The following is an 11,541-nucleotide window of genomic DNA, read 5'->3' as shown; positions in this document are numbered from 1 at the left end:
ACAAAACACTTTATTAATCCCCATGGGGAAATGCTGTTATTGCAGCAGCAAAAGTAATATGATTCAGCAGGGAAAATAGGCCTATAAGTATGCAATAAAAACAGTAAGCAAAACTAATAAAAAGAATAAAGCACTAAACTAAAATGTAAAAAAAAAAAAAAAAAGTGGGATTCTGTGAATGTATGTTGGTGTGAATTTAAACTAATGTAGATGTATTCATGTACAAGTTGGAAATATCGGGTAACAGTATGGATTACTAACGTATGGATTAATGGATTCCTTCAAAAAATTACAACAAATTACAACAAACAGCCCAGAATCATCTTTCACCACCCTTCCTGTAAATGCTGTGAAGGGTAGTTCACAGCTTTTTCCAAGATAGTAGCCTATGTACAAAGTGATGTTCATCTTTAGCATGCTGGCAAACCATGATCCCATTACATTATTACAGCAGTATAAGGCAATGAAATCAGACCAGCAAATCTGATTTTGTTTGCTTTTGTTTGCTTTGTCAGCAACTGTGTTTGAGGATGTAGCAATTATAACAAGAACAAATAGGATAGGATAGTCAGTCAGGTTTGCTCATTATACTTGTATACTAATGTAACTTACTGGGATCATTTGAAAGCACTAGCATGCCAGCGTGGTTATGTAGGGAGGAGTGCCATTCAAGACAATCAGAAACTTAATGGACTTTTTAAAAATGAATAGCTTTAAATCTAATTGCTCAGTCTAAGTCCAATTCTTACTGTGTTCTCTTTATACAGGCCTGAACAAATACCTTTATGAATACATGAAAACTTACCTTTTTATTCTGTAATTTGGAACCTTCAACCTTGAAAGTAATTACATGGCATTAAACTTCTCAAGTAACGTAATTTGACATCTCACTCAGCATCTTCATTAATGATACTAACTTAGTTCATGAACCCAGAGTCAGACTCCTCCTACCTCCATATATTTGGACGATGACATCACCCAGGCCACAGAGTGCAGTTGCTACTAGCTATTTGATATTGGTCTTGGCATTGTGGCGACTAAATTACTTTGCCTATATGTGTTTGCAGGGGGATTTTCTGCACCATCTGCTGTATGTTACACATGTGCCTGCTTCATGTAGTGCATTGCAGTGCTGCACTCTCAGGATGGACATGTAGCAGCATGGTTCATCTAACCCCTACCGTTTCCATTTCAACTCCATTCCTAGAGGTAGATGGGATGACAACAGTGATGTTATCTGTGTGACACTGGGGAGTTGGAAGTTGCCCCTTGTGGCTTAGAAGTTGTAGCAGATGGCATCAATTCACTAAACTTGAACATATGGCTTGTAAGTACTTGCATCTAATATAATTTGCCACCAAAACTTCAAAATCTGTTTATATTGATTAAAATTCTGGGTACAATCAAGTCAAGCTTATTTATAAAGCATTTTTTAAAACATCCAAGTTTGGCCAAAGTGATGTACAAGTATTAAAGTGCAAAAACAAGAATAGAAACAGACAAATCCAATGGATAGTAATGTATACAACCCCCCATACACATGCACAACACACACTGCGACTCAGGCATGTCGTGCAGACTCAAAGGCTAAACAATAAAGATGGGTTTTGATATGGTTTTTGAAAGTGTCGATGGAGGGGGCAGAACTGATGCAGAGTGGGAGGATGTTCCACAGTGTAGAGGCTGTGATAATATAATAAAGTAATATAATGCTTCTATTGCTGCAACCTCGAACGGCCGATCTCCCTTAAGCCTCAGCCTGGACCATGGAAGAGGTCTCCATCAGATGATCTAACGGGCCGAGGGGTGAAGTAGGAGTGTAGGACGGCAGATATGTAGGAGCCAGGCAGCCCATTGAAAGCCTTCAAAACCAAGTACAGGAATGATGTAGTCTCTTTTCCTGGAGCCAGACAAAAGACCAGCAGCAGTGTTTTGTACTCGCTGTAGGCGGGACGAGGATGAGTGACTAATGACAGTGTAAAGAGAGTTACAATGACTGATGACTAGCAATGTATTGTTATTTGGTCAAAGTGATAATTATTAGATGTAGGTCACCTAACTCGCTTGCACAGAGTCACACAGCTGAGAGGGAACAGGAGATGAGATGACATGAAACTTTATTGATCCCCGTAGGGAAACTGGGTCGTTGCAGTAGCAAAAGTAATAGGATTCAGCAGGGAAATGGAAATAGAATATAAGCACACAACACAAAGTAGTATGTACTGTATATGTGTAAATATATGTATAAACAGTGTTATGAAAGTGTTTGTAATGTGCTATCTATTTGTCTGTGTCTTTTGTTTTTTGCTTTTGTATTTTATTATCTGTTTTATATTTTTTTCTCCTGGTTTTGAAATGCGCAATATAAATAAGTTTACTTACTTACTTATTAAATATCAATATGTATATTGTGGAACCATTAGGAAAATGTAAATATAACTATGAAACTGTGTGTAAAACTGAGAAAGCAGATATGTGAATTTATATATGGAGTGCAAATGCACATCAAGTTCACATTAACAAATCTACAGGAGGCCACTGGTCCTGAATTCCTCCCTGATGTGATTTTTTCCTTTGCTCTCCATTATAATGATAAGAAACCACAAGATCCAATTTGGACTCACTAAGATACGGCAATGGCAATGGTATGGAAGCTGCTCTGGAACCAGGGGTCTTTCTGCTGCCAAGCCGAGTCTGAACGGGGCCCGATCAATATGTGGATCGAATCGAGTGGGTAGATCCCTCTGCCTCTGAAGCCTGTTGGTTTGCACTGATGCTGCACCTCTCTGTGTTTCTCTGAGCAGGGGCATGAACCGGCCCCTCTGCACACTGCGCTCTCTGAACAGCCAGACCTGCCAGATGCCTGGAGGAGGCAGGTAGACCATTTTGTCGGCGGCTTCTCAGTTTCACAGACGATCAATCCGGCTTATGGAGTTGTTGGTACTTTGATATGTGGCTGCCTAAATAACATCGTATGTATTTTGCAAGCACACATTGTTTGGCTATGTCCATTCTTTAAGTTATTTTCATATAATCTCATTGCTGGCTGGCAAACATTTGGGTCTGCTGCCAATGAAATAGCATCAATCACCCTGTCACCCAAGAACTCAATTAACCCTTTATGTCAATAAACTGTGAGAAAACTAATTACACTACTAATGGAGTGATAAACAGGGAAACAGAAGGTATTTTTTCAGTTTGAAACACTTAAAGGACACAATCCTTGTGTCTATATGGGCGAGGACATGAGAGATGCTATCAAATTTACAAGATTAGGCTAGTGCATTGTGGGTTGAACAGTTGTTTTTAGGACTAGGTAAACATCCAGATGGTCTGAGAGTGTGGAAATACTGGGACAGTGAATCATGTTACATTGCGAAAGGTATTATAAAGAAATAGAGATTGAATGAGTTGTCAGACCTAGGAGTTTCTTCTTTTTTATTTTAAAAATTTTTTTGGTCGAGGCAAGAATCATCAACTAATTGAAAGGAATATATTAAATTTATTACACGCAACTGGCCTATATCAGAAAATATGAAGTGAGTTTTGTGACTTTGACCGGTGGAGGGCAGTAATACACCTTGAATCATATAAACTGCCGCGATCCCTACAAGAGGAAGAAGAAGAAGAAGCCTTCAGACAGGCTACCGGAAATACGCACTAATCTGACACCAACGAAGAAGAAAAAGTAAACTGCAACATGGCGACTCCCATGCATAGAATCATAGCCCGGAGGCAGGCGTGAGTATGATTTAGCTAAATAAAATGCCATTATTTGAGTGTTACATTGTCGGTACAGTGTTAGTTTATGGACACGGTGCTCGGTGGAAATCTTAATTACGTTAAACTCGCAGAGCTTCACGGGATACCAGGCGACTTATTAACGTTTTAATCACAACAAGGGCTTAACGATAACGTAGCCCCGATATGCGCCGTTTTCTTTCTCTCCCACACAAAGAATACTGTTGGACTTTAGGAGGATTTTCTACTGCCGAATACTTAATTAGCCTTTGAGCTTGTGATTGATATATTTAAAAGTCCAAACAACCGATGATTTAAGAGGAATAGGCGTGGAGTGATGGTTAACGTTACACCAAAAAATAGTATTTTCCTATGCAAAGTTATCGGTACGCCAAGTCCGTATTGATATCAATATTCTGGTGAATTCCTCAATCATCTGTCAGTTCCTAGTCTCGTTTAAGTACACAAATATAGTAAAATATAGTATATTTGAGTCACTCATTTCAAAGGATTTATGTGTACAGTCCTCGTGTTTATCAACGATCAAAAGGGTTTTACCGTAATAAACTGAAGTCTGTTAAATCCAGGGAGGCGAACAAGCAAAATGTGCGGTGCCAGAAGTGTTTGGAGTTGGGACACTGGACCTACGAATGCACGGGGAAGAGGAAATATCTTCACAGACCCTCAAGAACAACTGAGATGAAAAAGAGACTGAAGGAAGACGAGACTAAACAGCTCAGCATCACTGGGTGAGGTGTCTTTATCAATCAAACACTAGTGATAGAAAGCCATGTGCACACACCTCACATCATACCACTAGAAAAGAAAATATCACTTTTTTGCAGATTATGTAGAGTGATTGTCAATAAGGCGATCCAGGAAATCACGAGTATTTTATTGTTGTTGTAAAACTGCCTTCAGACCACTACAGCTGTACATGTACATAACACAGGAGACTTTGAATCCAGTTTGTTATACTAGAGATGAGTGTTTCTTCCTCCCCACACAGCCACAGTTCTCACTTTTCTCAAAAGGTCATCCCTCTTCTCACCCCAGCCCTGGCTGCGTCAATGTAGTGACAAACTGTAGCTGAGCCGCAAGTCATTTTTGCAGTGTGTCTGGTTGGGTATTTGAATCAACAAGCCTGAAGCCTCTGATGAAGGAGAGAGAGGAGCTGGTGTTGCAGAGCCAACACATTAGTTGGCTCTGCAGTTAACTTCTCTGCTTGTCCAGTTTGTGTTTTCTCAAAGACGGTCTGGAGTGAGCGGTGCTGCCAGACTGAAGTGATTTTCATGGTTGTCTCAGTCGGGCGATGGATTCAGCTCTTCAGTTGGACAGGGAAAGCTGAGATGCCATATGGCAAGAAGCTGTCAGCTGTGGAATGATTAAATGCCTTGATTAGACACCTTGAATGTGGATACTCTCTGTTTGTTACCCATTATCTGAAAATCAAACGATGGAAATTGTCTCTGTAGAAAAATTGACGCACTTGCAGTGGAAAATGTTATTGTGTAGTACCGCCATCTAGAGGGAGAAAGTATAACTACAGCAAGCTGTGCTGATGAACAAACTGTTGAACTGTTTTTATTTTCCTCTAATGGACTACAAAATGTCAAATTAATTAATTTTTCTAAAGCTGTTCATTTTTTTCTATTTGCAGACCAGGAAGAGAAGGCTCCAATGAGAAGAAAATAAAAAAGAAGTAAGTGACACATATGGTCAGGTACAAGTATTTAGACAGTGTTTTATAATTTTGGATGTGAAACAATTCAATTACCATGAATACTAACCCTAACCCTGAACAGTGAAGGAACCCCCTTTGCCAAAATTACAATTCTTTTTAATACTAGACAATACATTTTAGTTTGTATCAAAATACTCTGTGGATTAAAGTCCTCTAAGGATTTCCTATATGTCTGAAACATCTATACATTTCAGCAGATTCTTTGTCTCTTCATAACGTAATGCCTTCAAATGAAAACTCACAGTCAGCACTTTAGAGTAATAATCCGTGACATTTTCATATAAACAAATGTCCGTTTCTCTACTCTCTATCGCCAACTGATATAACACAATAGTGATTCAACTCATACCCAGTTCATGAAAGCGTTTACATTCACTGTTCTAAACACTGAGGAGCGGGTAGTGCTTCCCCAGGAAAAATCCTCTGGTGCACAGGAGGTGATGTGTTTTTTTTATTTATGGAAGCAGCAGCAGTGTTTTGTTTGGAATAAACAGAAGAAGAAGTGGGTAGTTAGCATGAGCAGCGATAGCCACCATGACTGAACAGACAAAGAACATACAGAAACTCAAACTTCACAAACAGAAAATCCAAGGAAAAAAGAAACAGATTAATCAGTCGGAGGCAGGCGAGCGAGCGTGCTGAAGAAGGAAAGCGTCCGTCTCCGAGCCAAAACCAGAGTGAACATTGGCATCGGCTTTCAAAGATGAATAGCACTCTAAGATGAGAAGAGACTGAGGAGTGATGCAGATGTGGCTCTTTTTCTTTGGATTGGTTGTTTCATTATCGTTTATTAGCCGCAGTCTACATTGAGGATTTTTATTATTATATTGGCCCAGTGCCTACATTGGAGCAGTTGCTTGTCTTTTGTCAATATAACATAGGTTTATTATTGACTTGTGGCTATTGACTATAATAGAAATGCTGTAATAATGTAACTAACCAGTTAGCACATTTTTGATATATTTATATAGTTTAGACATTACCATTTCTGTAGAGACTTTGGCACCAGCTGAAGTTCTGGCACTGGGTTATTTGTAGTTGCTTGGCCAGTCTCAGTATAGCAGCCCGTGCTTAATAAATCTCAGATTTGCAGCTGAGGAGTGCTCCTGTTTCTTCTTTCATCTGGGAGTCATCTGATGAAGTATCCCGACTAAGACGTTTCTCTCTAAAAGCCCATGCTTGCTTGTTTTGGGGGCGTGGCAGATGCTATCAGTCCAGTGACGGTTAAGTACTGGTGACACTGGTGCAAAGTGATGTGCAAAACCCCCCAAAATACCAAAATGAAAAAAAATGTTCAAGTTCAATACTTTATTGCCATCTCAACATGGTTGATTGGGAAGTGCTTTGGCAAGCTCACTTAAAACAGATGGAGAGGGACAAAGAACGGTTAAAATGAACCACAAGACGTAAAACACACAGAACACAAAGTAAGACATAAGGTAGAAGCAATAAAATACCATAAAACAAACTATAATACCGTAAACTAAGAAATATGTACCATAGGGATTGGGAGTCAGTAAGGAAAATGTAGGAGATAATGAGGTAAATATTGGGACTTTTGGACCCACAGTGCAAAGTTTGCAGAGTTTTGTATAGTTCTCCCAATAGTCTAACTCGCTCTGAGTTTGGTGGTCCTACGAACTTCAGTGGAGTTTCTACTGACATGGGGGCAAGTAGATAATGACACGATAATGAAATGATCATTTTCATTTTGGGGCAAACTACTCCTTCAAGTGCCCTTCTCACAGGAACTTCGATGATGGTTGTTGAGGGAGACGAGAGCTTCGCTTTGTTCACTTTAATGCCCAGAGTTTCCCAGTGGGTCTGGTTGGGTATTTGAATCAACAAGCCTGAAGCCTCTGATGAAGGAGAGAGAGGAGCTGGTCGGCTCTGCAGTTAACTTCTCTGCTTGTCCAGTTTGTTTTTTCTCAAAGACGGTCTGGAGTGAGCTGTGCTGCCAGACTGAAATGATTTTCATGGTTGTCTCAGTCAGTCAGTAAAATACCGTAAACTAAGAAATATGTACCATAGGGATGAAAACTGTATTAAACAACCATTATACCTGTCATATTGCACACTCCCTTAGATCTGACAAACAGTCTGTAGTGCCTCTGGATAAATGCTATTTTGGAACCTGGAAGTCCTAATGCTAGTCTTTTAAAAGAAGGTTTAAAAGAATTTAAAAACCTTGTTGGCCGAAAAAAACAAGAAGCTGGCGGATCATTATCACTTCCTAACCTCGCAGTCACTGAGTCACTTCACTTCCAAAGTAATGAGCGTCAGAGTTTCCCTCCCTTTGATAGAGAGGAGAGGAGGACTCAGTCAAGACGGTAACAGGCAATTCAACGTCAGTGCTGCTAAGTCACACCAGCTGCTTTTTTTTTTCCCTCCCCACAGCCCACGTAAGATTTCATTGACTGGACAGGATAGACAGGATGTAGCATGACACTTGAGTAACAGCTGTGTGTGTGGTTTTTTTTTTTTTCTCTCGCTGTCAGGTCCAAAGACTCGAGCGACAGCAGCAGTGATTCAGACAGCTCCTCCGATGACTCGTCCGACAGCAGCGACTCCTCCAGCTCCTCCTCGGATGACAGCGACAGCAGCAGCGACAGCGACGATGACAGCTCTTCCTCCTCTTCCTCTTCCTCCTCTTCGTCTTCGAACAGCTCAGACTCAGGGAGCAGCAGCGATTCGGATCAAGGGCCACCAAAGAAGAAGAAAAAGAAGAAATAAGTTGAAATAATAAGTGTTTTTTCTTGTCTTGTCTTTTTTTTTTGCCCAATTTTATTTTAGCTGTCCACTTGGTGATGCTAATTGATTTATTTTTTTTTTTTTATGGACACTGTACTCAAATCCGTTACAGTTGGGTGGATCTGAATGGATGGGACAGGTTTGAGGTTGCCTACTGCTCCTATAGTCTTGGTGGAGATAATGGCCTAATGCTGGTTTTGGGTTGGTAAGATTGGTCAGTTTTGTTTTCAAAACATATTTTTTCCTGTTACTTGCATTAATGTGATATTTTCTCCAGTTCACTGTTCTACCAAGGCTATCAATTTTAAATAGTATCAGAGAAAAATTTGTGTGCTTTTTTCATGTTGAATCTTGTGAATTTGTACTAAAGTATATTTTTAGTCAATCTTAATCTGTACAGCTCGCAATCTTAATAAAACAACACCATACCTAGAATTGAAAAGGCATTAAAGGGAAACCTTTTAATGAAAACTGAATAAAAGTTCTGTTCATGTTATACTTGAATGTGTTTCAAGTCAGAATGCTTTGTTGCTGTCATATTGCAGTTGCTTTATTTTACTGCAAAACAAACCTGGATTATTTTTGTTTTCAAGGCCCTTGCATATTTGCTTTGTGTTTTGCACTGAAAGGAAAGGGCTTCGCTATTTTGTTACACTAGAACACATTGCCACAACATTGAATATTTGAATTTGAGAATAAAATGCTAATACATTTTCTTTTTCATAATTACAGTGCAAATCAGAAACTTTAAAAGGTCCTTACCACACTGCCAGACAAACCTGGTACACATATACTGCTGTCCTGTCTTGAAAGTGTTTTCTCTTGGACTGTCGAGGTCTGAAAGTCAATGTATGGATCGATTTTCTAACAATTAATATTCCCTAAGACATTTTTTCATTTTTTTGACCTATCACTATCACACTTGGCTTTACTGCACTGAAACCATAAGACATTTATATCCAAGCAACATTACAGCTGGTGCTTACATATAAATTTTGGGTGTGGCCTATCACAAACTTTCCCCTAATGCCACAGCAGTTACTCCAGACATGAAACCTGTTATATGGGTTTGATTAACTCTTGAGTGTACAGTACATTTAAATACTACCACTAGGGGCACTAAAATGACAGAAATGGATATTTCTGAATAAGCTTGACCAAACACTAATATTATGTTTTTGTGATACTTTATTGATCTCTGTAGGGAAATCCTTACTCTCCTTCAGGAAAGTCATGGTCAGCTACAGAACAGTAGGATGTGGGGATTCAGCGACCAGGGTGGATGGAGCTTGAGTTCTCCGGTTGAAGGATGGTGTCTTAAAGGAAAAGTCCACCTATAAACACTTTAATGTTGGTTTAAAACAGCTATTGACTAGAATGAAAAATTCTAGTGCTTTGTCTAAAATGTCATCAGTATATGTCAGGTTTTGGTGTCAGTCCCTCAGAATCAAATAGCAAAGGCCTTCATTCTAGAGCCGCCATTTTGCACCGACATTCAACAATCATACAGGGAGAAATCCATCGTAGTAGAGGGAAGAGAGACCAATCAATAGACCAAAGTACAATGCAGCCACAACGTGAAGGGCGTGACTCACTTTTTCTCGACTATTGCTATTACTATCATTATCGCTCTCTCCACCTACGCGTAAAACCCACAGCTGAATGGAACAAGTTCGCGCCCGTTCTCCGGTGGCTGTCGAAAGTCATTCTGAGAAATGTCGGAAATCTCTAACTGACGTGGAAGCAGACGAGGCAGGTCGAGGGAAAGTGGGTACAAACAAAAAATTTAATTCCAACACTTCATCACAAAGTAACTCCCAGAATGCGTTAAACTTTGTAGACTGATGATACATAACTGTAAGAGGATCCGAGGGTGGATTTTCCCTTTAACCACTAGGCCTCTATTGGTGCACATGCTGTAGGGCCAAGTATTGGTCAACATATGAAGTTATATGACTGGAGAAAACTGTCTTTGGCCTCTGAGCTCATATCATACAACTCAACTCACAATCACTTTGAAACTGCAGCGTTAAGGGAACTATTTAAACCATGAATTAAATTTAAAAATCACTCATTTCCAAAGGACCGGTGAAGAGAAGAGGAAGCCGTTCATGGAAACGCTGACACAATGAATACATAGAAGTCATAACTGAAACTGACTCATCTCATTGGATGTGTATCCTTATCTCATGCTATTTCCTTTTAATTACTGACCTTTGAGAGTATAAAATATTGCATAGTATTGCATCAGCGTGAACTCCAGCACTGATGCTATTGTGCCACTTTATTTCACTCTTATATTCCAGTAAATTACCATCCCTCCTTTTTCTCCTTGTGCTTCACACCCTTCCTTGAAATTATAATTATATTTTACTACTGCACAAGTCAACAGCAAATTGTAATCTTCAACATTCAACCTTCCTTGTAATGCGATGAATTTGGCTTGCGGGTACAACCTAAATAATAATAATCTCCCATTCCTTTTCAATGGGACACCTCTACACGGGCCCTTTTTTTTTAATCACAGATAAGTACTTTGGGCCTCCAATTTCCCTTTGTGGTTTTGTTGGATTGGGGAGGCAGAAATCTTCATGTTCACAACCATCACAACCACTCACTAAGCTGTCAAAGGCCATAAGAATAACGCATGCAAATTCTTAAAGTGAGTGGCATTTGCCTTTGATAGAATGTATGGGCAATTTGTTTAACCTTTTTTAAAAGATGCAAATCAAGAAACTGACACTGACACGATACCCTATGCCACCAAGCGAACATCATCTGCTGTTCATCCATTAAGGTCATAAGGATCATTTCAGTATTTTGAATATGAAAGTTGGCAGTTTATCATTGCTACACATATCCTGAATTGCCTCATATTGAATCCAGTGTGCCACTGTGTGAGGTAAAGGCCCTGGCCAGAAAATTTGAATTGAGCTTTTATTTGTAGTCAATGTCAAGCCAGCAAGAATAATAAAAAAAAAGGACTACAAAATAAAAGCCTTATTGACAAACGTGTTGCAACGTTTTGTGAGTTTCAAAGTGAAAATAAAGATATTTTTTAAGGAGGAATACGTAGGCTAGTAAAGGAAGGGAAAAAATCCTTCTCAAAGCATAGGCCTACCTTTATTTGTTGTAGGCCTATATTCATAAAAAAAATATACCACACATCCTGGACGAATATCTACTACCTTGAAAGTCACTGTTAACCCATAGATGTGCCACATCTGTTCCTCGAGGCTATAAACATTGAGCTCCATTACCTGGTGACAAGTCAGACAGAAAAAGCCACTAAATAGCCTTTGCTT

The 11,541-nt window shown here is 39.4% G+C and overlaps 1 protein-coding gene across 1 annotated transcript; it reads left to right on the top strand.

Annotated features, from left to right (window-relative positions):
* Positions 1 to 3,678: 3,678 nt before the first annotated feature.
* Positions 3,679 to 8,734, top strand: zcchc10 (zinc finger, CCHC domain containing 10). The gene is made up of 4 exons (XM_071914618.2): positions 3,679 to 3,741; positions 4,329 to 4,490; positions 5,402 to 5,443; positions 7,984 to 8,734. The coding sequence occupies exons 1-4, from the start codon at positions 3,701 to 3,703 to the stop codon at positions 8,216 to 8,218; spliced, it is 480 nt and encodes a 159-aa protein (XP_071770719.1). The 5' UTR covers positions 3,679 to 3,700; the 3' UTR covers positions 8,219 to 8,734.
* Positions 8,735 to 11,541: the final 2,807 nt, after the last annotated feature.

This window comes from Centroberyx gerrardi, chromosome 11 (genome assembly GCF_048128805.1).
Source record: "Centroberyx gerrardi isolate f3 chromosome 11, fCenGer3.hap1.cur.20231027, whole genome shotgun sequence".
NCBI classification, from domain to species: domain Eukaryota; kingdom Metazoa; phylum Chordata; class Actinopteri; order Beryciformes; family Berycidae; genus Centroberyx; species Centroberyx gerrardi.
Note: the sequence above shows the minus strand (reverse complement) of the source record. Positions and strands in the feature narration are given on the sequence as shown.